Source organism: Zalophus californianus, chromosome 10 (assembly GCF_009762305.2).
Source record: "Zalophus californianus isolate mZalCal1 chromosome 10, mZalCal1.pri.v2, whole genome shotgun sequence".
In the NCBI taxonomy this organism is placed as follows: Eukaryota; Metazoa; Chordata; class Mammalia; order Carnivora; family Otariidae; genus Zalophus; species Zalophus californianus.
In genome coordinates, this window is record NC_045604.1 from 52,319,736 (window position 1) to 52,347,461 (window position 27,726).

The 27,726-nt window shown below is 40.3% G+C and overlaps 1 protein-coding gene across 6 annotated transcripts in view; it reads right to left on the reverse strand.

Moving 5' to 3' along the window:
* The window catches only part of RABGAP1L (RAB GTPase activating protein 1 like), a 758,983-nt gene that overhangs the window by 141,168 nt on the left and 590,089 nt on the right, over window positions 1-27,726 (reverse strand). Inside the window, exon 1 of one of the 6 annotated variants that reach the window (XM_027611230.2) lies at window positions 7,964-8,647. The exons of the other annotated variants lie outside the window; for them this stretch is intronic. Coding sequence (XP_027467031.1) covers window positions 7,964-8,131 — 168 coding nt within the window. The 5' untranslated portion in view covers window positions 8,132-8,647. Of the gene's footprint in view, window positions 1-7,963; window positions 8,648-27,726 lie in introns of those variants that run through there. 6 annotated transcript variants of the gene reach the window in all.

Below are 27,726 nucleotides of genomic sequence, written 5' to 3' on the forward strand. Positions count from 1 at the left end.
ATATATGCATGCAGAGAAAAAAGACGGAAAGGAAATAAAAAAGTTTCTCTGGATAGTGGGGTCACAGGGGTTTTTACCCTTATATTTTGCTGTATTTTCTGCAGTAAAGATTTTGTAATAAGAAAGACAATAAGGGGCGCCTGGCTGGCTCAGTGTGTAGAGCCTGTGACTCTTGATCTTGGGGTTGTATGTCCAAGCCCCACATTGGGTGGGGAGCCGATTTAAAAAAAAAGAAAGAAAGAAAGAAAGAAAAAGAAAGGCCAGAAGTATTTTAATAAACAACTATAAGCAATCTTCGGCAAACACCCTGATACAAATTATAGATTAAGCAGACAGGGCACACAGAAGTAAGCCAAAGAGAAATGAGATATTTTAAGAGTCAGAAATTGTCAGAAACTTCAGTAATAAAATGAAAAAAACAGAACCAGGATGGCTAGAAATAATAAACTATGTGCTGGTTCAAAATATTACTTTATTTAGATTCAAATGTAGAGCTGATTAACCTTAAAGGCTGTCCTGAAAGAAAAGTCAGAGAAATTCCTGCTCTTCACAGGGCCTGAGTCATCTTCAGCACCCTGGTCCCCAAGCCATTAGACATGTCATCTCCTAGGTGAGCCACTGCAGTAACCCACTAACTGGTCTCCCCGTTTCCATTTTCTTCCCCACAATCCACTCTCCTTATCATAGCCAGATGATACTCTTTCACATCATGTGGTTCTTCTGCGTAAAGCCCTCCAGAGCTTCCTACTGTGCTCAGAATGAAATCCAAAATTGTTACCATGGCCCACAAGACCCTTCATGATCTGGAGCCCCTGCCTTCCCCTCCAACGTCGTCTTGAACCACGTCTCCCTCCTGTTCTCAAGTTCCAGGCACACTGGCCTTGTTCCTGTTTCTTGTACACACCAAGTTCATTCCTAACTGAAGGCAACTGCCCTTGCTGTTCCTTCTGCCTGGACAGTCTTCTCCCAGATTTTCATAAAGATAGCAACTTTTTGTGATTTAGATTTTTAGCTCAAATGTAAAATCTGAGTGAGGCCTTTCCTGAGCACTTAAATTCTCCCCCACCCCCAGCCCATCAACTAATTTTCCACCAACGCATTTTCCCATTTTACATCTGTTTCCTCCTAAGGAAAGGGGCCTTGTCTGTCTTGTTCATTGCTGTATCCACAGTGACAAGAATAATAACCAGAATATAGGAGGTACTCAATTAAAATTTACTGAATGAATGAATTCTACTTTCATCTCCCTTACCTTTTAAACATACAGCAGGCATTTCCACAGGGGTACCAGGTTGCCTCAGCTTTAAATCAGAAAGTAGAGCTAGGCTAAGAGTAGCAGTGGAAAAACAAGCCTCGGTACATCTCAGATTGACTTCCTCCCTCCTGGATACTTGGACACGATGGCAATGATAAGTGGTAGAATGTTTAGCGCGACAGAGTGCTATCAACTCACCTTAACTTAGTTGGAAAAGACTGTTATGGAAACGTCAGCCTAAAAGAGGGCTTCTCTGACCAAAGTATCAACTGCTGAATTGCTGGGAAAGCATCCAGCTGCCAGATATACCAGACACACTACATCCCCAGTCTTCCTTTCTCACCGTGATACTGGCTTTGATGATCAGCTCTCTGGTGACTGTCGGGAAAACTCAAGACACACTGCTTCTGGAGTTTGTGGGGAAGCAGGATGACCAGCTATCCTCCCCACCCCAAAGCCTTTGAGGCCACTGCTTCTATTTTCTGGGCAACCAAGCTCTAGTTACCTGGTAACAGATGGCCCCAAAATGGTGGTGCAGTTCCTTGCCTGAAGGCAGTAGCATGATTACCTAATACTGCCCACGGCCTAATTTCAAGTCCAGCCTCTGAGTTCGTGCAAAAGCAGAAAGGTGAGGATTAAAGATGAGGAATCATACAGCCTGTGACACGTGACCTCTGATCAGGCAGGGGTGGCCAGGTCAAAGAGATGCTGTCTGAAGGAGGCTACCCACTCAGGGGAGGTGCAGCAAGAAGCTCCCCACCTGGGTAGGGCTAAAGCCCAGCTGGGGCTGAGTCTCTGGAAACCAGAATTCAGAGTGCCCCGTGACTGTCCTTTCCAAGACACTGCTTGCGTTAATGATGCTCTAGATCCCATGGCCCACTCAGCTAAGCCCTGTCAGAGAGGCGCTCTAACGATCACAAGGCAGAACGACTCAGGTAGACAAACATGTGGAAACTGCATGGTATTTGGTCCCCTAATCTCAGCTTCTAGAAAATAGTTGGCAATTAAAGACACTCAAACAAGGCTGCAAAGGATGACATAAATTCATTCTGATCCCAACTCTGGCTAAATTGTGGTGCTGCCTACATCTTTACTGTTCTACTTCAAGAAGGGAGCATCTTCAACATCAAGTATTTGAGAAGGAAATAAGGTAAGCCCTATGAGTGCATTTGGTGAACCCCAAAACAAATATAAGGAATGACAGTTTGGAAAGTTGTCTCTGTGTTGCTCAAATATGCTCAGGTACTGATATTTTAGTAGCTAGAAACAGTACCCTGCTCTCACTGATATTTTTAATTCCATAAAGCAGGCAGTCTAAGTTGTAAGAACTTATATTCCTGTCATGGACTGAAATAAAGCTAATTTCATTGTGAATTAAAAAAAACCATATATATATGCCAGAAGACAACCCTGGGGGGGGGGGGGGTGGGGAACACGCCAATAAGCAAAAAGTATATTAACAAAAACCTTGCTCGACATTGCTCCAGAAGATAATCTGCACTCCTACTTTGATTCTAAAGGGCTTTTTCCTCCAATTTTCTATCTTTAAGAGACTTCCATAATCAGTAAGTATCACCTCCAAATACCTTTTTATGCCATAAGCAGATTATAAATTTATAGGGGTAACTCTCCATTTCCTGATAGCTGTATGTGAGAGGTTTTTCCCTCTACAATTGAGGAATAGATACCTCTTGGTCTGCAAAAATTTGGATACCTCACTAAGAATTTACCAGAAAGTTGTTTGGTTTTTTATTTTTATTTTATTTTATTTTTTTTTTAAGATTTTATTTATTTATTTGAGAGAGAGAATGAGGTAGAGAGAGAGCATGAGACAGGTGAGGGTCAGAGGGAGAAGCAGACTCCCTGCTGAGCAGGGAGCCTGATGCGGGACTCGATCCCGGGACTCCAGGACCATGACCTGAGCCGAAGGCAGATGCTTAACAATTGAGCCACCCGGGCGCCCCTGTACATATCATCCTGTTAAATATATATGCTTCACAACTGTCAAGCATTAATGTAACAGTATTAGTCCAAAATATAAGTAGCAGCGCTTTCTATGAAACTAAAACATGACTTCACACGGCTTATTAATAAACTGGCCACGGAGATGTAAATGTAATTAACGGTTATAATTAAGTTTACAATTGTATGTATGAATGCTACCTGTCTACCCCGACAATGAAGAGAAGCTTACCACATGATCTTGTGATAAGACCCAAGCCTTAAAAATGCACCCCTAATGGGGCACCTGGGTGACTCAGTCGTTAAGCGTCTGCCTTCGGCTCAGGGCATGATCCCAGGGTCCTGGGATCGAGCCCCACATCGGGCTCTCTGCTCAGCGGGAAGCCTGCTTCTTCCTCTCCCATCCCCCTGCTTGTGTTCCCTCTCTCACTGTCTCTCTGTGTCAAATAAATAAATAAAATCTTTAAAAAAAATGCACCCCTAAAAGGCAGACTAACATTTCAAGGACCAAACCAAGTATCCAAAAGAGGAGAGGCCAGCTTCTGGATATCGTTATCCATCTGTGCTCACTACAACAGAACTCCCGTCAGGTTAGAAGAACTGATTTCAGCTGGAAAGGCTGTTCTTCAACTGGGAAATTCTTAGAGTTTTTCTATATTGCCTTCAGAATGATCATGAGGGAAAAGTATCATAATGAAAATGCAATTGCTTTCCTGAAATTATTTAAGTAATATTAGCCAGAAGGTAACACAGACTAGAGTTAGGGAAATCTAAATAAGCAAAGACATGTTTTCTTCCCTTGCAAAATACAGAACTCTTATCAGCTTTTAAATAAGAATAAATGACAACTTTTGAAAATTAGTGGTTTTATTAATACTCATCTTTTGCTCCCCAAACTTGCTGTCAAATCCTTTTAAGTGATGGTATGGAACATGTTTATCAATTATACCTCCAAAGGGAATATTACTTCTTTCTTCATTTGAATAGAATTATATAAAAAGATTACCTGGACAATTAAAAACATTTCAACCAGTCCTACTTCTGTTTTCTTTCAAGTAGGTAAAGAGAAATATTCAGAGGGAAAAGGTAAGTAGGATTTTTGTTTGTTTAAGTAGGATGTTAATTTAGGTATCCTTCCCACTTCCTCCAGTAAAATGAATTAAGCAAATTGCCAGGCACATGACAGACACCAACATAAATTTGTTCTATGAATTCATAAAAGCTCCACTTCAAGCATACCCAGTGTTAAAAAGCCACAATTAATAAAATGCAAATTAAAAAGTAGATGTAGAACTTATTTTAATATAAAAATTGACTTTTACATTTTGAAGGGCATCAGAAGTATGCATGGCAACTTTTATATTTGAGTCTTTAAGTTTTGAGAGTTGTAATCTCTCTTCAATGAGCAATCCTTGCAACAGTTAAAACAGAAGAATGGGAGACATATTTGCTCCTCTGGTTTTTCATTTCAGTAATCAATCCTCCTTTGGATTCACTGTGCACAGTGCCCACAGTATCAGTATTGAAACTATAGCCAACACTGATATTAATATAGAATGATCTGGTAATAACTTCCCACGCCATATAACAGCTAATAAAATCTAAAGGGATAAAAGGGAGATTTTGAACAGGAGTAGAATGAAAGTTTTTCCTTTTTCTTCAAATTTCACACACTTAACAGAGTATGGACTCTGGCTATGTGTCACCGATGATACCATTTTGAGTGTGTTTTTCCCACTGAAAAATTCAGTGCAAGAGTATCACATTTTAAAGTGATTTTTTTTTTTTTTTTTTTTTAAAGAGGCAGGGTGGGTGGAAAGGAACAGTTCTAACATTTGGGTGTTAGCTCTAGATGCTTCTATTCTGAACCTCTCACGACTCTTGGATGATCAATCTTTCTTCAAGGGCCTCCGATAAGCAGCAAATTCTAGATTTGATTATTTTAGGGGATTATTTTTTTTAAATCTAGGTATGGTTCTCTTTCTTACCTTCACTATTTTTACCACAAATGGCTTTTTCTTCCTTTATAGTGTCTAACAGGATTTCTATTCAGTAGAGACAGATTTTTGGAAGTCTGAAATCATTTGGAAGCACAGGCTTTAGGAGAGGGAAACATTACTTAGCTGGTATCTAGGATACCTGTATCTCTTGCTTTGGTATTTTAATTTCACCAAAGAAACGTGTGTTCAGTGAGTCAGCACATAGAATTTATGCCTTAGGGTAATATCTGAAATGAAGTACTTGTACCTGATTTGTTAAAGGGAAATTATTCTTTAGTAGGTGTATCTCTGAAGGACTAGAAGCAAAAATTTCAAATGTAATGTAAAGAAAACTTAAAAAAAATTTTTCAAATGTGCTTGGTATTCTAGTTTGATGGTCCCTCTATGAATCAGGGGACAATGAGTAAGGCTCAAAGTCCAAATCTACAACACTGTCTTGGCAAATCTTGATTTATTTGATCGGTCCATCAAGAAAATTAACTTACATGAAAAAAGAAAAACTACTGGAATCTTTAAAGTAAAATGAAGTATTTACATGTGTTTAACCTACATGCATTCATGTTTAAAACTTATCTAAAAACCAAAACTTCAGTGCCTGCCCTTTTGAGTGGTAATGGAAAGATTGCAATATTGCATGTGGCAGGATTCCTCTCAGGACCACCCTGTGCATATCAGCCATCGATCCCACATCATTAGCCAGTCCAATAACACAAGGCTGAACAACTGTACATCCTCCTGGTACACATGCTAAATAAACTTTACGCAGTAACTCATTGGATAGCTTATCTTAATTCACAGCCATATTGCTAATTAAAGGGCATGTGATTTCCCAAACTGTAGAGTACCCTAGTTCTATCAATAATCTTTTAAGTACAATACTGTATAACAAAATCAGAGATTGTCAAATGACCCTATAGACAACTCAGTACATACTTTTCATATGTAATGCAAATGGCACCATTACCTAGACTCTGAATGTGAGAGCCCAAAACAACCTAAGAAACATACTACCTTGAATATCTAATTGGGCAACCAAGCCAACTTCATATGGTTGCGACATACAGATCCACATGACTTCCAGAAGATCTGAAGCTTATGAACCCACCTCCTTGTGGATTTTATTGCTGATAATCTGTTTTAAACTAGAGGTAGTTCAAATTCAACCCTAATGCAAATTTAAGTATGAGAGACAGTCTTAGTTATCCATTTATGTTTTCCTTCAAAGCACTTAAAGTGTAAAGTGCCAAAGGAAGGCAGCACCAGGTTACTGGAAAGTTAGGAGTGCGAGCCCTGGAGCCACAGAGTTAAGTAGTCTTTAAGTATACGAAAGTATATGAGACCCAAAACGGACTTCTCAAAGAGATGTAGAGAATTTGTTGAAATATATTTTACCACTTAACAGTGTTAGAGCTCCTGAATAAAATGCTTATTTCACTTAAAAAAAAAAAAAGCTCCTTTCTAATAGAACATAAACCTTCAGTTTTCTCTTTTATTAAGAAAAATGAGATTCAGGGAAACAGAATTTAAGTGAGCACTGATGACCTCACCTGGGCACTAAAACATATGTACTGAACCTTTTTATTTCTTAAATGACAAAGAAATTGTATTTCTCAAAAATACCCCCTCCCCCATAACTATATGCTGGTCATTGCTTCTAACTTCATCTCACAATGATAAACAGACTTTCTTCAGGGTGAAAAACCCCTCATGTATACAGCTACCTAAAATGTTATGATTTAACAAGGGGGATGATACCTGCATGCAAATACATACATGAAGACTGAATTGATAATTGCAAAGATAATATAAACAGAGATGAACTAGACTGAAGAGAGATACATGAGAGAAAAGTGTTAAATTCAGTCAACATTGTACTTCTGAAAAGACTCAAATATGACAGAACCATAACGAAAGAACAGTCTGGAATGGTATTAAACTCCACTGTATAAAATAGACAAAGCTTAATTATTCTTGTTCAATTACCAAATAATGGTATAGGACTACTGTAGGCCAATTACATTATAGAACAGTTGCTAGGTATAGTTCTCAAACCACTAAAAAGAAACCCTGCACCAGCGATTGTGGGTATTTAATTTTAACCCTTGGTAGGAAGTGAGGAAGGGTGATTTTCCTCTTGTTCAGAAATCAAAAAACAAGCAAGCCAGACTTCCCAGATTCACAGCACAGACCCAACAGCTTTAAACTGCTTCATAGATACACAATTCGAGCATTCCAGAAGAGAAATTTTCAATTTCCCACCCAGGGATTTTTAGGGGGTAAAATTCCCTATCCAGGAAAAAAAAAATCAAGTTGGCAATCAAATGGTGAGGTTAGAACGCAAACCACAGTAGCCTAGATAGGTAGCAATAACGTCTGTTGTGAAATTTAACCCTTCTGGAGACGTAAATAACGGAATGCCTACATCAAGCGCTTGGGTATTCTGCTTTATTGCTGAGTCTAGGCAGCCAGAAAAACGCTTTTTTTTTTTCCCCCTGCCACAGAGATAATGCCACTAATGTGGCCCTTGGCTTTTAGAAAAGAGCCAGATCTCCTCTAGCCAATTAAGGAGTGGCCTGGAGCAGGCTCAGCCAGAGCCCCAGGGCAGCGGCCACTGAGCACTTCCTGCTTGGTAGTGTGGGGAAGAGGAGAAGAAAAAGGAGACTGCAAGCCTCTTTTAGGGATACAGGAATTCTCACAGAGGGTGGCAGATTCCTTACAAATGAAGTTCAATGAAAAACAGTCTCACCGCCAGAAGCCGAGGCACAAACAGACGATGCCCCATCCCCAGAAGTTCCAGCACCCGACATGCATACTCATTCACCAGCTTGCTCCTCTCGTCGTGCATGTCCTGGGACTTTTTGACAGGAGGTGTGAGCTTAGCAGCTGGGGCTGGGCAGGGCACCCCTTCTTCCATGAGCAGTAAGTAGGTATCCAGAATGAGAAAGCTGGATCTCTTATCCACAATTTTGAGAACTGCAGTGGGAGGGGAGCCAGGCTTAGGTCTCCCCAGGAGCACGCACAAGCCAGGCTGTGGTGGGAATTGTCAGCTAACGTCTCCACAGCAAGAACATTTTGGCTAAATTATCCACTGTGCAAGAGCCCCAAAGTAGACTGGAAAATGAAATCAAATTTTGATCTAAATAAAAAAACGGCAAAAGCAATCGAATGCAAGAAAATGGCCAAGAGTGATGCAGGAGAGTTCAGATACATGTGTTAAAATGTACCAGCAGCTCAGAAGGGTCTAGCATGTGAGTGTGTGTGTGCGCGCGCGTGTGCGTGCGTGCGTGTGTGTGCGCGCGTGTGCGTGCGTGCGTGTGTGTGTGTGTGTGCGCGTGTGAGCAGACAGAAGCAGCGGCAGCCGGGAAGCCAGGGCAGTTGTGAAGCTGCAAGGAGAAAAGGATGAGCTCATTGCAATCCTTGATTCGTGACAAGCGGCGCTGCGGCCGCCGACGCCTCTCGCTGGGAATCAGTAATGAAGGGGTAGGGGAGGAAGGGGAGGGAAGAGGAGGAGGTAGGTGAATGAGCATGCAGAGTGTCTCGGGGGAGAATGCTGTAATAAGAAGCCAATGGCGAGCCGTTGGACAGATGTGCTTCTCCCTCCCAGTCCACCTTCAATCAGTGTGAGTCTGACGGCTTATGCTGCTGAAGCCGAAAGCCAGAGACAGACAACTAGCTTCTCTTGACATGGAATGCTCACAGAAGGACCAGACAGCTGGCCAGCTAAAAGGCTGACCTTTCTTTACTCTTGCTTTCTAATAAGGACAACAGATAAAAGTCTGATTTTATGCTGAGTATTTAAAGTGGGATGCTCCAATCCTGGTTCGATGACTGAAAGCTCTACAGAAGAGAGGTTTAGGGTGAAACGATACAAGATAAACAGAGAGCCAAGACCGAGCTTCCAAGAAACGACACACCCTCAAGTTGCAGTGTTTATGCAATAATAATGACTTTTGCAATGCTAGAATGTGAAGCATTTCAGCATTCTGGGAAGCCATAATTAAAAGTAAGATTTCTATAAACATGCAGTATGACAAAACAGAAAAACCTACAACATCAATAAGGAGCATACATCTAAGGAACCGTTAAAGTTGAGATTCTCAGAGCAGTAATAACTTTAAGCCACAGACCCTGATAAACACTCATTTAATAGCTCAAAACATTATTTTGATGCTCTGTGCTCAAATTAATCCTTCCCTACTAATAATATAACTTAGGATTATCCATGCTTTAAAATTTTACAGTCTTAGTATGTGTCATATTAAGTTCCTTGATGTGAATAATCAGTTACAGCCAAATGAAGGCAAAAAGACAAGATCCCCTTTAGGAGCAGTTTCTAAACTTTAGCTAACAATTAACTAATCATATTCAGAATCTTGTTCTGCGGTTCTGGGGTGAATACCAGATCAGTTTCTCCATGTAAGTTGTAGTATGATAGAGTAAGAGGACTAGAGAATCACAGCTGGTTCCTTCTGAGTCTTAAGTTTCCTGCTCTGACAAATAAGAGTTATAGATCTCTGTAAGTAACAAAATAGAAACATCAGCTTATCTCTCTGATCTTGGTTAAAGAAATAGATTAATTACAGGAGCGCCTGGGTGGCTCAGTCGTTTAGCGTCTGCCTTCGGCTCAGGTCATGATCCCAGGGTCCTGGGATCAAGCCCCGCATTGGGCTCCCTGTTCCGCAGGAAGCCTGCTTCTCCCTCTCCCACTCCCCCTGCTTGTGTTCCCTCTCTCGCTGTGTCTCTCCCTGTCAAATAAATAAATAAAATCTTAAAAAAAAATAGATTAATTACAGAATTGGGGTTAAAGGGAAATATTGCCTGCTTTAACAGAATATTGTTTAGTTCCTTTTTCCAAAACTCAATAAAACATTTTTTTGTTAAACATTTCGAGTATTAACAAAACCTTTTGTTTCTTTTTTTTTTTTTTTAAGATTTTATTTATTTGACAGAGAGAGACACCGTCAGAGAGGGAGAAGCAGGCTTCCCGTGCAGTAGGATGCCCCGATGCAGGGCTCGATCCCAGGACCCTGGGATCATGACCTGAGCCGAAGGCAGATGCTTAACAACTGAGCCACCCAGGTGCCCTGAGTATTAACAAAATCTCAAATAAGATATTTATATATTGTTTGTCAAGCCCTTATTTCTTCCATAAATTATTTTTCTTTTTCCCCCCAAAATGATTTTTTTTTTTAAGATTTTATTTATTTGTCAGAGAGAGAGAGAGAGAGCATAAGCAGGGGGAGCAGCAGGCAGAGGGAGAAGCAGGCTCCCCACTGAGCAGGGAGCCCAATGTGGGACTCGATCCCAGGACCCTGGGATCATGATCTGAGTCGAAGGCAGATGCTTAACCAACTGAGCCACCCAGGCGTCCTGATTTTTCTTTCTTTTTTATATATAGAGAGAAAGAGTGTGTGTGTGCTGGGGGCGGGGGCAGGGAGAGAGAGAATCTTAAGCAGGCCCCATGCCCAGCGCTGGCCCGCTGCAGGGCTCCATCTCAAGATCCTGAGATTAGGACCTGAGTCAAAATCAAGAGTTGGACACTCCACCAACTGAGCCACCTAAGTGCCCCTCCAAAAATAATTTCTTAAAAAACTAGAGATTTTAATGTAAAATGATCAAAACCATTAGAATATGACATCTATCTATACCTATAGATATAGATATAGATATAGATACAGATACAGATACAGATATTCAGATCCCTAAGGTTCTGGAGGAAATGTCTGATGGGCTACCCAGGGTGGGGCTGGTTCAGCTGGAAGGGGGAGACTGTAAGGCTGAGGGCAAAGATTCTGGGCCTTTCATAGCCTACCCTTACACACACAAACACACACACCCCCCTCAGGGAACAGCTCCATTTTTACCTTGTTTACATACTGGAGTTACAGGAGATTCTGTTTGAAAAGACTATGCTACTGCTGTGTAAGTGTGAAAAGCACTGTCATGGAAGCTTCTCGTTTAAGAACAAGGGGACAAAAAAAAAAAAAGAACAAAGGGACATTTTTACTTGCAAAGGAAGGGAGAATTCAGTGACTCTTTTGCTTATAGGACTTTTTTTGGATTGATATATTTTTTAAAAGCTAGGGGAAATGTTTCCATGCAACTGACTTGGTTTCAAAGAACACTGGCAGAAGCATTTCTTTTTCTTATATAAACCAGAAACAAAGAATATCTTGCCCAAACGGATTCTGGTAAGAAGTCAAAATTAATCAAAAGACTTCAGAACTATGGTTTGGCTCTGATGCTCACAAAAGAAGTTCTATTAAATGTAATAGCCAAAGTATGCTATTTTAATGAGCAAACCGAGTTACACTTAAAACAATTACAAACAAGTGGTCCTGTATTTCAGTTTTCCTCATCTCTCCATCATCCTGCCCCTCAAAAATGCATTATCCTTGAGGAAGTGAAGGTAAGGTTCAGGCTGGGCTCTGAGTGGCCCCTCCTGGGAGAGCAGCAGTGGTTTTGTGGGGAGATGACATGGGTCCAGAGCATACCTTCCCCAACCAGCCTGAGGAACTGGGGCCACACCAGAGCCCTGCAGAAGGCATGGGGTTTGGAGCAGTGAGCAGCCTGAGGAAGAACAGGAGGAAGGGGGAAGTGGGGGGAGGCCCCCGAACCAAGATGCTGAACCAGAGAAGGCAGAGCCAGCACTATGGGGGAAGGAGAAGATGTAGCTGCTGACACGCGGAAGTGGATCCAGGTCCTCGGGCTTCACAGGCCAGACCCACAGTTAAGAGTGAGGATGAAGATGGAAAGGGAACAACAGCACAGAGCCACTACAGCTCTGTTCCCATGGACCCAGAACATGCTGAGCTGGTGAAAAGGGCAAAGGCTGAAGGTCTAGAATTCCCAGTGGGAAGACACGGTACAGAAGGCCCTCTGGACCCAGAAGGCATCCCCTGCCTGGAAATGACCACACTGAGAGGGGTCTCACCTCCCTGCACTCCAGGCCAGAACCCGCAGAGGAATGAACACATCCCAGGTTGTAATGTCCATCCCCATCCTCTCGTCTTCCTTTCTACCACAAGGTGAACTGGACTTCTCAGAAACCTGCTGATTCAGTTCTGCATATATGGGGACATCAGCCCAATCCCAACCCGTCTCGGCAGGTATCACCCTATGGAGAATAAAGCACCCTCTAATAAGCAGCCCCCCATCCCCAGAATCATCCTTGTTTTCAACATTTCCATAATTTTTCAGGCTGTCCTTTGAGAATAAGCTGTTGATCAGTATCAGGTAAAATAACTCTTCTAGAACATCACTTGGTGAAATGGAAGAATGGATTCAGGCATTTTTGAAGCCATACAAGAGTGAGTCATCTCAGTGAGCATTTTCTCTTCTTCCTCCCCAACTCTCCAAGTAATTTATTTACTGCTGATGAGATTCAGTACAGTACACTTCTGAGAAATAAATTTTTGAGTTATAAAGTAGTTCAAAGACGAAACTAATGGTAGGAAAAAACTCTTCTAAATTAACCAGTTAAAAATACATGATTTCTCAAATTTCCTTACACAAACTAGTATGAAGATTTTTTTAAAAACAATCTGTAAGGAGGTTCAACAGCAAGCTGAAGCTAATATGGGAAATTTGGATGAATCATGCAATGAAGCAGAGAGAAAAGAAAAGAGGACGAGGCAATGGTCCCTAAGCCATGGTCTAAAAAATAGAAGGCTCTCTCTCTGGAGTGCCAGAATCAGGTGGATGGTGGGGCAGTCCTAATCAGAGCCTCGTGCTTGAGTGCTCTCCCTAAGCCACTCCACTGTGTCATGATTGCTGGACATGTGCAGGACATAAACAGACTCCCACTGTAAAATGAAAAGCATATTCGACTTAATTTTATGGAATTGTAATTAAGAACACTGAGTGCAAAAAAACATGCTAAGTAGTTACTTCAGGGGTTACAGTGAAAAAGGAAACATTTTCTAATCTGCAAGAGCTTAAACTCAGAGACGCATTCAAACAAAGATAAAGCAGGATGTGGACACCATAAAAGGAAGAACAACACTGTGTAATGATCTAGTCACATCTTTGGTATTCACAATGGATGCGGACAAAAGTAGGCTCCTACTAGTGGGACTGACCTGGACCTAAACCCAAGAGTAAGGAGAATTAAACATATCTCTAGGAGCAAAACAGGGCATTGCTTATTATACTATCGTTTAGTCATATTTACTTGTATGACATAGGTAAATTACTTAATATTCTTTGAGTCTCTGTAAAATGCTAATGTCACATATCTAGCCAAGTTGCTCTAGAAACTTAGTAAGTTAATGCATATAAAGTGCCTAGAAGAGGGTGAGTGCTAGTCTGTCCAGGAAGTCCTATAGAAGAGGAGAGCAAGTATAAAATGCATTGTGTTCACCTGGTTTAGGGTGAGAAAGACAAAAAGGACTCTGAACGTATTATTAAAAAGAGAATTAGCCAAATACCGATAAAAGACATTCCTGTGAGACCAACTGCCTCTTCAGTTCTAACCTTGAAGATTTAAACACTTAGCAATAAGTAGGAAAGGACCTATACTCTTCTCAACTTGGAAAGGTAAAAGGGCAAAAACTGAATTCTCTAGTTATTTCTTTTTTGTAGGATAGACAACTTTTTATTTTTTTTATTTTTTTAAAGATTTTATTTATTTATTTGAGAGAGAGTGAGAACACGAGACAGAACATGAGCAGGGGGGAGGGCAGAGGGAGAGGGAGAAGCAGGGTCCCCGCTGAGCAGGGAGCCTGACTTGGGGCTCCATCCCAGGACCTGGGGATCATGACCTGAGCCCAAGGCAGATACTTAACCCACTGAGCCACTCAGATGCCCCTGGATAGATGACTTCCTAAAAGATGAACTCTCAATAATTTGGCAAGTTCCTAAGATCCAACAAACAGGTCAAATAAAGATGACACAGTAAGTAGTATTGGTATCTTGGCATACATGTAAAATCCTGCACAGCACACACTCTGCCATTCAAGTTCAAGCTCTGCTACATGCTTCCGGAGGTAGAAGGATACACCAGATGCTGCTTCTAACTTTATGTATTATTCACGCTACTTGAAGAAAAGGCTAAAATGAAATGTAATGAGACTGAGCATATAGGCTGTATCACAGGGAAATGAGTCTCATTATTTTGTAGCTGGAATTCATACCCTGAAGAATTGGGAGTACAAAATAAAATACATAATTAACTGACATCGTGGTGGGTAGTTCAGGTAACAAGTTTATAGGAATTCAAAGGGGAAAAAAGATTCCTGTAAAATATTATAGACTTACCTAGTGTTTAAGAATGGTCTGACCTCTCATAAGACTTAAGGCATAACCACGTTAAAGGTATTGTTTTTTTTTTTTAATAGAAGAAAGAACTTTCTCCCACCAACAATAATTTAATAACATGCTGAATAGTCACTGTAGCAATTCTTGCGGTCAAATTCTAGCTTAATGCCTTTATTAGTGCAAGAACTTTTACAGTCTCTTTGAGTTGATCATTTTGCCTCAACTTCCTTATCTTTATTGACAATTATCTCAAAAGGCTGCTTATTTTATTATTGGACATTTATCTGTTTAGAAAGTACTACTTGCAGTAAGCCAGAAATGCGAAACTTCTAGTCACTGGGTTGGGGAATATATTTTATAACAATATAATGATACATTTTATAACAACAATATATAGAATTAAGTTTACTTTCTTTATGTAACATTAATTAAAATATTTGAAGGCAGTCCTAATTTCCTTTTCTCCGAGTTCACCATCCCTGCTAACTGGACCTCCTATAACCTGGTTTCTGGACCATTCTAAAGTGTTCACAATCCTACCTCCTGGGCAGAACACACTTTTTTGGCCAATGTCCCTCAGTAAAGGACTACCCACACCAAGAAGGATATTCTGGACATGACAGCATGTCCAGATAGCATGTCCAAAATAATGTGGTGTTGTTAGACCCTAGAAAGCATCAGAGTCTAACATGTTTATCCTACTGATGATAAGACTGAGGCAACGGATAAGTGACCGGTTTAGGATCATAAAACTTGCTCTAGGCAGAGCCAGGAAGCCAAGATCCCAGAGTCCAGTTGCTTAGCAGGGAACCTTGCATTTCCTGCAGTGTTGTTGTCTTTCAATTAATGTAGCCGATTACAAAAACAAACAAACAAACAACTATCTTATTAGGAAAACTGTGCTTCACCATTTTATTTCATATGGAATTGACCCAGAGCCTTTGCCTGCTCTCTGCTATGAAAGAATCTAAGATTCATAGATTTGAGTTGAGAGGGGCATCCAAAAGCCTGCCTTGAGAATAATCACTTCTGAACACACACGATAATAAAGGACATCTGCCTTCTCAGTTCTTAAGTGAGGAGCACTCTCTTCTTCAATCACACAGTTAAAGAGGCTACATCCCTGGCAGCTCAGCCACAGTGTCCACTTAAGAGCAGCTTTCTTAAAGCCATGTTAGTGATGCAGGCTTGAAAATGGAATGCTGTCTCAGTTCATTCATTCCATTCCCTGGGCAGATTGTTTAAGGCTCACATTTATTTTCAAGGTAAGCAGAAGCATAAACAAATGTTAGCAGGGGTCTGCTTTTTATGTTAAATTAATCAGATTAAAATAATGATCTATAGAATCCAGACTGTTTCTTGATTCTCTCATGCTGGATCAGCATTTTACTTTTTATTTTTACATGTGTGTATGAGTGTACGGGTGTACTGTTTGTCATGGCTATTAAAAATAAGGTGCTTTATTCATCTTGGTAAGTTGTGAATTGCCTCTACCTTCTTCCCATGGTCCACCTCCAGTTCTCTATTCAATTTGCGAACTCTGGCATCTTCATGTTACAAAGCATGCTAAGTGTAGTTTAATAGCTGTCACTGTGAAAAATAATATTTTCAGTGGAGTAGTTATATGGTTGAGCCCATGTATTAGCAAGTGAATTTGTTTCCATAAAATGAATATGTCAGATGGGGACAGTCAGGGCTTTTTTGCATAGACAAATCCATGTTCTGGAATAACGATGGTAATAGGTAGTCTGGCTGTACTATTTCCTTGCCCCTGCCTCCGGCCTCACAGCTTCAGATGGATTCAGTAGAATTTCAGAGGTAGCAAAATGGTGAGAATGGAGGTGATTTTTCCTCTACTTTCACTGGAGGTGATCTGCTCCCTCTTCACCTCCCATGGGAGTTCAGTTCCTGCAGATACTCAGTATTGCCACAGGCTGACTTCTGTGACCATAGTAGACCAGCTACACAGGGGTCTTCCCTGCGTGGTGGGCTCCTTTACCTATCTCATACCCCTATTTGTTCCATGCAGGGCCTAGCAAAGTGACATATACATCACAAAGTCTGGTAGATATGTGAGTAACTAAGAGTATGAATGATAATAGTTATTATTTATTCAGTATCGATAAAGGCTATGAAATATGCAAGCCCTTAGAGTCTGCATTACTGCATTTAATCCTAACAACCAATTATGACCTTTTCACATTGGAGGCACCTGAGCTTGGAACAGTGAAGGGACTTGCCCAAGATCATGTTACTAGTAAGTGGTAACTGCAACTATAGTTTTTGAATAACTACCAAATGTTTAAAATCTTTATTTTTTTAAAGATTTTACTTATTCATGACAGACAAAGAGAGAAAGAGAAGCAGGCTCCCCACGGAGCCCCCAAATGTTTAAAATCTAACTTGAGTTATTAAACAGTGAAGGAAGTAGACTTAAACAGACTGGATCCTAGAGGCTAATCAAATTAGTCCAGTGCAAACAACAGGATTTACACAGTCTTGTCACTATGAATATACTGAGGGACTAGTGTGTCTTGGGTTCTAAAAGAAATGATGGAAACAAAAAGAGAGTAAAAACTTATGCTCAAAGAGCACCACCTGTACCCTGGTGATCCTATCCATACCCTTCTTGTTAATCACTACTGAACAACAACAGCCACAGATCAGCCCTCTCTCCAGAGCTGCCAACCTGTGTATCTATCTCCTTACAGGATATATGCAGCCTCACATGTAACTTGATCTCAGCGTCCAAAGTCACCATTTCCTCTCCAGCACAGATCCTCCTCTGACATTTCCTATCCTGGCTAATGGGTTCCCCATCTGCCCAATTATACAGTAGGCACCAGGGTGTCATCCCAGAGTCCCCCTTTTACCCCCCTCTACCTCTCACCCATCATTCAAGTCTAGTGGATTCAACCTCCTCACTATCTCTCAAAACTATCCCCTCTTCTCCACTCCCAGCTCTTCTGCTTTGAGATCAGCCCTAGGTATGACATGCTGGGGTCTCCACTGTGTACAATACTGAAGGTACTTGGAGTTCCCAGCATATACCTGGCAATTCCATGTCTCCAGATCTTTGTTCTTGCTTTCTCCTTTTCTTGAACTGTGCTTCCCCTCTAATTCACTTACCTTTCCTTAATCTGCCAAAATTCAATTCTGATATTACCTCCTGCAGGAACCACCCTTCAATCCCACATTGGGACAGCTGGCCCGCTGTTTGCTTCCCATGTTTCCACCTGTGCTGTCTCCTGCACAGCACTTGCAGGCTTATATTTTAAATGAGTTGCATGGAAATCAATGGTTAGGATCCCTCTCCCCTGCTAAGGCAATTAGAGATAGGTATCATGTACCATCCTTCTTCTTGTCCTAAAAACTGAGCCGAGGCAGTTACATAATGGCTACCCCATAATTGTTTCTCAAAATGGTTCAGCATTCAAAATGGATAAAATATGTGTAGGAGAATGAAAGATAAGCATTTCTCTGATTAGAGATATTGGTGCTTTAATATTTCTGAGCCTCTTCCCTCTTTCTAGAATGTTTTTCCTCCATCAATTTTTCCTTTAAAAATTTTAACAATCCTTCAAAATGTTGTTACTGAAAGAACAAAAACTGAGATGTCAGACAGACCTGTATTTATTTTTTTTTAAGGATTTTTTATTTATTTATTTGGCAGAGAGAGACACAGTGAGAGAGGAAACACAAGCAGGGGGAGTGGGAGAGGGAGAAGCAGGCCTCCTGCCGAGCAGGGAGCCTGATGTGAGGCTCAATCCCAGGACCCTGGATCATGACCTGAGCCGAAAGTAGACGCTCAATGACTGAGCCACCCAGGCACCCCTGACAGACCTGTATTTAAAACCAACATTTGATGTCCAGTAACTGTGTGACTTGAGGAAAGCTAACCTCTTTGAGTCTCATTTTTCATTAAGGAAATAAGGTTTAAAACAGTAATCTTATGAAGTTGCTAACATTATTCACGACTGTGATATTTCTAGGTTGGTAAACTAGGATGATAGTACAGGTAATAACTGATAGGGAAAGCATTGTGGCCAGGAAAGGACGCAGGATGAATGGAGTTAGCAAGAAATATGTGGCAATCTTTTGGAGATGTTCTACAGGCCATGGGAAAGATGAATCTGGAGCCAAGGGATGGGTTTAGAAATCACTGGTGAAATATGGGAATGAATGAGGTAAATGAGGGAAAATACAAAAGCCGTGAACAGATATTCTCATATTATGTCATGATATTCTTCTCAATTATGCCAGGTGTGATTTAATAACTAGTTATATTTTATTAGGGAAATAATTGACCCCACCAGACAGAATGCTCCTTAAGGGAACATTTTGCATTTGCTTCACTCACCAACGTGTTCCTAGCACCCAACAGAGTGACTACATATACAAAGAGTTCAGGAAATAATTACTGAGTTGATGAATGATTGAATCTCATACAATATTCCCTGATGGACCTTCTAATCATTTGCTTGAAATCTGGTGACTTAAATAATGAGTAACATGAGAATACAAATTCCTAATAAAAATGTGCTGAGGTGGAGGTAAGAATAAAAATCTGACAAGTGCCTGTTGTGGGCCAGACGCTGCGCCATCCACCTCCATGCATGGTCTTACTCCATTCCTATAATATGTGGTAATGAGATCACTGCTAAAAGAAATGATTTGTTCATGTTTTGCAAGTCAGTATTTTTTGTTTTTATTTTAAGTCATCTCTACACCCAACGTGGGGCTCGAACTCACAACCCTGAGATCAAGAGTTGCCTGCTCTTCTGACGGAGCCAGCCAAGTGCCCCTTTGCAAAATCCATCTGCCGATTTCTACAACATCCTTGATTCCTTGATTTCCCACTTTCCCTAAGCCTTCCAAGTCCAATTGATCTACAAGCCCTATCAGCTCTCTCTACAAAATTATCTGAATCTGTCTTCTTTTTCCATCTTCACTGTCACCACCTTAGTCCAAGCTATGATCACGTCCTGACTCGGCCTTCTGAAATAACGTCTGACTTGTCTCCATTCTCGCTTCTTTTTCAATTCACATTCCACACACCAGAATCCCTCAATCCAAATGTCTTAAAACCATAAATCAGATACAATTTCTCCCTGCTTAAAACTTTTATACTGGCTTCCCCTCATACCCCAATGCCAACATTTTGCTACTGTTTATATGTCTCTACTGCTCTGGCCCCTGCCCAGCCCCCTGACCACACCTCCTTCCTGTCTGCATCTCACTCACTGTGCCCCACTCACACTGGCCCCCTCTCTGTTTTGAACACACACACCCTCTCCTGCCTTAGGGCCTTTGTACTTGCTGTTGCCTCTGGTCGTCACATGGTTGGTCCACTATGTCATTCAGCTCAAATGTTACTTTGCTCACAGAGGCTTCTCGTAACATCTTACCTAATGGAGAGCAGTAACACACTGGATTCTCTTGTATTCTTTCTTTCACAACATTCATCACTACTTGAAACTGTTTACTTCTTTCTCATGTATGAGCTCTTTCTCCAACTAGAAAATGTTAGGGCAAGGCTCATGGGGGAGAGGAGGGAGAGCTTTAAATGATCTTTACTGAAGTTAGTAGAGAAAAACATAAATGTAAAATAAGATTCTGGTTTCAGCTTCTTTTTTTCATTCATTCATTCATTCATCTTTAAAGGATTACTATTTTACAGGGCCTTCTGAATCTCTCTTTTCTTTAGCAACCGGGAGTCAACTAAAATGACCCCTTGACATTTATAGATTCAATATTTATGGTTTCAGCTCTCCCTGAGAGACCCCACAAGGCCATAACACAGCAACTTGTGGGTTTACTGAGGAATGAATTTAGTTACTCCTGTGTGGCAGATGGTAAGTAAGCTTACCTTATAGTGTTTGTTCTTCACAGTTATTCTATGTTCTTATGACAAGGCAGTTATTTTATCTCAATTTTATAAAAAACGACACTGAATAAAAATATCATAGTGGCACTAAAAAATTTAAAAGCATTGTAGAATATATCTTTCATGAGTGTCAGGTTGTTTTTATCCCCCTGAACCTATGTCTATACACACCTTTGTACAAAAGGTCTACCTGGTTAACTGTAGTAATGCCAGGATTAACACCAAATGTTAGGCTTCCAAAAAAGGCTACTATGAATCTATAACCATCATAAAGACTAGCCACCTAAAACTGCAGAAACCATTTTAGACATGCAAGTAGCTGAATCATTGTGGTTTTTGGTAGAGAGAGGTTTCTATATTTAAAAATGATATGATATTGGTTTTTAAAATGTCCTGCAAACTTTGGATAATATATGCTATAAAACTGTCAACTACTTTGGGAAGGAGGAGGAAATTAACAACACAAAATAAGCTGAAACACCCCTTAGACCAAATGGGAATAGAGAGGACTAAATGAGCTCAGGGGTAAAAGGTGAAGAGGAAATACTCAATTCTCTATGTACACACCATAAGCCCAGAGTTGTGCCTGTTGCTAGTGGGATATAAAACTAGTGTGTAATATGGTCTCTATCCTCAGTGGCATTATAGACTTGGAGCAGAAACAAGGCCCATGACTGGGACATTAGGGAATCCCCATGACTGTGCAATAACGTGCCTAATAGGTATATCTGAGGCCAGATTATGATGAAAATGGAATGCCAGATGATGGGCTTGTATCAGAGAACAGACAGGTGAATAATACAATGAAGACAAATCTTTAGAAAGATTAATCTGGTAGCAGAGGGCAAGGGAGTATGAGAGAGGAAGAGACTGAAGGTAGACAAGTCATAAAGCTCTTGCAGTGAGCCAAATGTGAGAGGAAGAAAGCCTGGACTGGCGTGGTTGCCATGGACACGGAGCAATGCTTAAATCTGAGAAGCATCATAAAGGAAAAATAGCTCTTCATTATATTCATGTAACTTTCCAAGTACATGTGGCTTATTATGTCTTCTTTTATATAACTCATTGATACAAAATTGCTAGAGATAATATTCTTTACCAAATCAGGAAAGGGCACACCATAGAGGAAGTGAAATGCCTCCTGTCATATGAATCCTCCCTCAAAGTTGTTGATTTTGAGGCACTAAATTTGGCTAAAAGACCAGTTGGTTTGGTCACTTTCTCTGAGAGTCTATTAATGGAGTTCAAACCCTGATGCTTTAGGCGGAACCAAGCAGAAGCTGATCTGATAGCACTACCCAATCATCTAGGGACACACTGGTTATCACTAAATGAGCAGTAAGTAAGACTATGTGAAGTCTAATAAGCTGCCTTCCCTACAAAAAGCATTTTATATGCAGCTCCTTTCCTTAAAATTAAAGACAGGACAGGACTGGGAAGTTGTAAAGAGGACAAGAAAGAGAGAAATAAAGGAAAGAATAGCAATGAAAATAGCAATGACTTAGCATTTATCCTCAAGCACATCTAATCATTCCCATGTCTCCCTGGCGGCACCTGGGAAACGCTGCTCAGGTCCCCATACCCTGCCCTTTCCATCCCTACTGTCACAGCCTTGGTTCAAAAGGCCTTCGTGATTTCTCCCCTGGTCTATCCTAATAGTTTAACCACTCTCCATATTTATTACCAGTCTCTCCACATTTCCCTTTACTTCTCACTGTCTCTAAAATTTTCTTCCTAGAACACCACACCTAATTACGTAACTATTTGAAGGTAGCCTCTGGCCCACAGGTTAAAAGGTTAGCACACAACCCTAACAATAAAACACCCTTCAGACAATCTAGACCTCTCCTGCCTTTCCAATACATCTGTCACCTTGACACCTTAAGCCCAATGTTCTCATGAAGCTTCTTCCCCAACATGCTGTATTTTATGATATTTCTGGTTCTCACATATGCTGTTCTCATTGCCCAAAATATCATTCCTTGCCTTCCCTTGTTAGTTTTTTTAAGTTTTATTTATTTAAGTAATCTATACATCCAATGTGGAGCTTGAACTCATGACCCCAAGATCAAGAGTCAGACGCTCTTCCGACTGAGCCAGCCAGGTGCCCCTCCTTGCTAGTTAAGACTCAAATGTCACTTTCTCTTTCAAGTCATCCCTATCATCACCTCCCTCCTCTGCCTTTGCATCCTGCCCCGTTTCTTCATAACCACGCAGTAACAATCATTCCGTGGCAATCATCTGTATATCTATCTTCCCTACTTATCTGTGAAGCCCTTGACTTAACTACAACATATTCATCTTGGCATGTCCACTACCCAACAGCTCCTGGTCACTGTGGTCACAGATTATTTAAATAAATATTGAGTAAATAAATGAATAACAGATGCTCAAATGAAGAAGTGAGTTATAAACAGATTAGAATAGGAGCTTAATTTTTATTTTATTTATTTTTTTTAAGATTTTATTTATTCATTTGAGACACAGAGATACAGAAAGAGAGAGACAGCATGAGCAGGGGGAGGGGCAGAGGGAGAAGCAGACTCCCCGCTGAGCCAGGAGCCCGACGTGGGGCTGGATCCCAGGACCCCGGGATCATGACCTGAGCCGAAGGCAGACGCTAAACGACTGAGCCACAGAGGTGCTCTAGGAGCTTAATTTTTAAAAAGACATGTATTACACTAGGGGATGGTAAGTGTCTATTTTATTTAATGTCCAAATGAGTAAGAAGAAAGGTCAAAATGAAAGCAAGTGCAATATTTATGGATTCCTAAAAGAAAAGAGGGAAAACGCTAATACATAGTAAAACAGTGTAAAAGCCATAAGAAAATAAATAAAACTCAAATAATTTAGCAATATGCTATCACTTCGTAGTTCCTTCAGAAACAAACAAATTTGACTTTTTGGGGGTATAGTATATTGGAGTGGGGTATGAGGGAATACCAGATAAGGCATCTAAATACATTGCTAGCTCTTCTTGAGTCAGTTCTTCAACTGAATGACTTCACATACCCCACTCCAATATACTATACCCCCAAATAACAAAGATGCAAAGATGTGTGGAGGCTCTCCTCATGAGACAGGCTAGCTCTCTGGAGGTGGATCAGTGGACAAATGGACACTTTGCAGGACAGACACAAATGCAAGTCCAGAAGTCATTGTTTTAGTTTGGACTTTAGTGTGTAGAATATATGGGGGAGGGGAGTGTTAAATTAAAAAATATTTACCATTTTATACGGAAACAAAGTATATGTGTTGAAGGAAGTAGTAACTTACTTAGCTATAAGTAATCAGTATTGAAAATCCAATCATTAAAGTTCTCAAAGGTTTCTTTATTTGCCCAAGAGGCAGATACTCAGAATTTACTAATAACAGGATTGAAAGCACATTCAAGAAAATGACATGGAAGTCACTTGTGGCAGATGGAAGACACTCCCGCATGTCCCCCTATAAGCTGTTACGTTTAGGTAAGAGAAAAGCTGCAAGTGAGTGGGTAAGATGTCTGAAATGAAGTCAGCCAGGCTAGATAAATTAACCGAAGAATTACATTCCAACTTCCATTTGTTTTACATTTACGTATGGTTTTTATTTCTTTCTTTCCTATGAATGAAAGTTGAGAAATCTATCCAAACTTCAAGAACTAAAAGTCTAATACATAAGTATTTCACCGTATGCAAGACAATGGGGCCTGAGAGCAGGTGTCACCACTATAAGGCCTACGGTCTGCACCTAAGAGTGGAGAAGTCATATAGGCTGTAGGGTCAGCACTGGAATAATCGTGCTCAAAAGCTCCTGCAGGACCTGAATGGTCATGTGTTTAAAAGAGGCATTATTCCTTCAGCTCATTAAATACCAGTGTCAGCTTTGTTGTCTGCTCTGAAATGAGAACACATTATTTTCCAATAGGAATGCACCAACTACAACTGTGCTCAGCAGGAATTTCTTTGATTTCTTCTATTTACCCTAAAATTGCCTAAACCTAGCGTAAAGTACCAAGTCATGATAACTACAATTTATATGTATGTGTTTATATATATATTTACTGAAATTGCTTATTTTATTAAAGTGGTAGCCAAGTGAAAAACAAACAATCTAAAAGACTTAATTTTCTGTTTTACAATCACCTATCTGTTAACAGTATATTTTGAAATACTGCGGTATATTCTGTACAAAAAGGAAAGGGGAGGTGGAGGAGAAGAAGAAAAACTTTCCAAGAGCCTATTTAAATATCACCAAGAACAAAATGGGTCCTATTTGAAATACACCACCTGCCATTATTTTATAATTAAGGAGGAGGCATTTATAATTTAATAATTAAGAATAGATTTAAAAAAAAATAGATTGGTGGCTTCCTTTCCAAGGCTGATCATTTAAAATGGAGCTGGCTCAACCACACAAGAACTTGCAGAACATGTGAAAGCCGAGTTGCAGACAAGCACCCACTCTACTCCCCACTCCCTTGCTGCCCCCAACTGCCCCCTCCCCACTTCCATCTCCAGGCTGCCCTTCTTTACACTTATTTTCATTTGCTCCCCTGACAGTTCTGTCTATTCTTGGCTTTGTACTCAGGTTCTTAAAACTCATCCCAGGCCAGCCTTACTTGATGGCTCGTGCCCGTCTTGGTGACCTCCTTCAGTTCATCTGCTCAACTCTCAACCTTTACGGTGTATTACCATCTTGTGTAGGTGATCCACTACCAGTCCCACACCTGCTGGGATCAGCCTCTCCCACTTCCTGGCACAACAGGGAGAGATCTCAGACTGGTGATGTAAAAGAAAGAAAAGAGATCTGAGATAAGGTATATATAATAAATTGATGAAGAGACCTAAAGAGAAAGGATAATAGAATAAAAGTAGTCTATAATTTTTCAAATAAAAGAGAAAAAATAACAAAGATGCAAAGATGTTCACTCACCTCTCAATTTATCAACAGAATGGTGGCACTAATTTCAAACAGGATTAACAGATTTGAATGTGTATTGTAATTGTATTTGAGTATCTCATGTATCAGGAATAAACATAAATTTAATGACTTCACTGAAGTCATTCAGTTGAAAAACTGACTCAAGAAGAGCTAGCAATGTATTTAGATGCCTTATCTGGTATTCCCTCATACCCCACTCCAATATACTATACCCCCAAAAAGTCTAATCTCTCCTATGATGCAAAGGGCCACCCATGCAGAGTTGCAAGCTGACCCAAGGGACAGTAACAAATGAACAAATTATTATCAAAGAGCTTCCCTTAAATTCTTTAAATGGCGTTTAAGTAAAATAAAGCAGATATTTAAAAGCACTTATTTTAACATGTAAGCTATAATGCGACAGTATTTCCTGAGACTTATTTCTATTTAGGACTGTAAGTGATGACCAGAGATTAGATGTGAGCTGGACATGAAAAAACATGTAGGTTTAGAAAGACTGGAAGGCTAGTCACAGACAGAAAGCAGACAAGCCCCAGGTGTGCCTGGCTAATCTTGAGTCCACTTCCAGTTTAGCTGGAGTAGAGATAACGTGATGAAGTTAGAACCATCCACGTGAATATAGTATGGACAGTTTACAGGAGAAACTAGGGTATCTGAATTCTATTCCAATCTTCAGGAGTTAGGAAAGTTCTATTAAGTACAGGAGAAAAGGGATGGAAACAGTGTCTGAAGCTGTACTTAACACTGGTAATTTTGAGGGAAATTTCTCTCCATGCATGATTATTTAAACTGAAAAAAATTTTAAATTTGGGACATAGGACTTTTATACTCAGAAGAAAGGAGTTTTGGCATACATAATCGATGTGAAAAGATCTGCATTTACTATATAAACAATTAACAAATTTAATCTAAAGAAGCAAGGATTAGTGTGGTTTCTTTCTCTCCAATACAAAACATGAAAACAAACCATAGATCATTAGGGAAAAATCAAAACTACTTCAAATATTGCTTTAGATGAAGTGCAATCTACTTAAATACAACAACTAGAAAATGGATGAGGTTAATCCTTTGGCCTTTTGCGACTCTGTGCATCAATCCTGGAATTAGGGACGCTTGCTGAACATGCAGAAATCCACTTGCCACCCTGGCAGATAAAAAGAAAGCCTCAGACTGTCTTTAAGAAATAGTCTCATGGGGTGCACCTGGGTGGCTCAGTCAGTGGGCATCTGCCTTCGGCGCGGGTCGTGATCCCAGGGTTCTGGGATTGGGCCCCTCATCGGGCTCCCTGCTCAGCGGGAGGCCTGCTTCTCCCTCTTCCACTCCCCCTGCTGTGTTCCCTCTCTCGCTGTCTCTCTGTCCAAAAATAAATAAAATCTTTAAAAAAAAAAAAAGAAAAAAAAAGATCTTTCTTACAAAAAAAAAAAGAAATAGTCTAATGGAAGAATGCAGGACATCCATATATGAAACATCTAAATAAAATGAGACACGGTATGTTAGTGACAAAGTGAATGATACATTTTGTAATTGCAGCAGAGGTTCATTTCAGGCAGAAAGCTCAGAAAATATCCTTTAAAGGGGGTAGGGTTTGAGCCAGAACATAAGGACTGGAAAGACTGTATAAACAAAGAAAAAGAGGAATGATATATAAAATTAAGATGCAGGATATACGACTAGAGTTTAGCTCAAAGATTTTGATGGGGGAATGAAAAAATGAAGATAGTATAATAATCACGAACATGATGTACAGATATGCAGACCACTGTCTCTGTAAATAACACCCCCTTGAAGTTGTGCTGTATGTAAGCTGCCTTATCCACATAGCAATAATGACAATAAAAAAGAAATATCAAAGGCCACAGAAGATTTTATATAAGGTGGCTGGAAAAATAAAATTGGAACTGGAGCTAGGACAAAATTTAGGATTTATTTTCTTCGGAAAGTGAATGTACACAATGCAAAAATGCACAAGGCCCAAAGACTTATCTACGGCTAAAACCTGAGGAGAAAGAGGAACCCACCAAAGGGATGGGTAGAGAAGCAAGGGACCTCAGGAGTCCATAACTGTGGAAGAACAGAATGGTACAATATCAGAACTTTTTTTTTCCCTGATCAGTCTAACTAGAGAATTATGACTAGGTAGGGGGTAAATTGTGAAAACATCTGTTCTTATATCAATCTTATGCTGTTTTTCTCAGCAGCTTCTATGTCTTAAGATACAAGACATACCGCTTTGTCCAAAGGTTGGAATTTAGTACCCCTGTGACCATGCTTCAATTTCTAGTTAATAAAAATTTCAAGTTGCAAAATAAAATGTACTGTGAAAAGGAGATCATCAGATGATCTCCTTCTTCTTTTTTTTTTTTTAAGATTTTATTTATTTATTTGAGAGAGAGAGAATGAGAGATAGAGAGCATGAGAGGGAAGAGGGTCAGAGGAAGAAG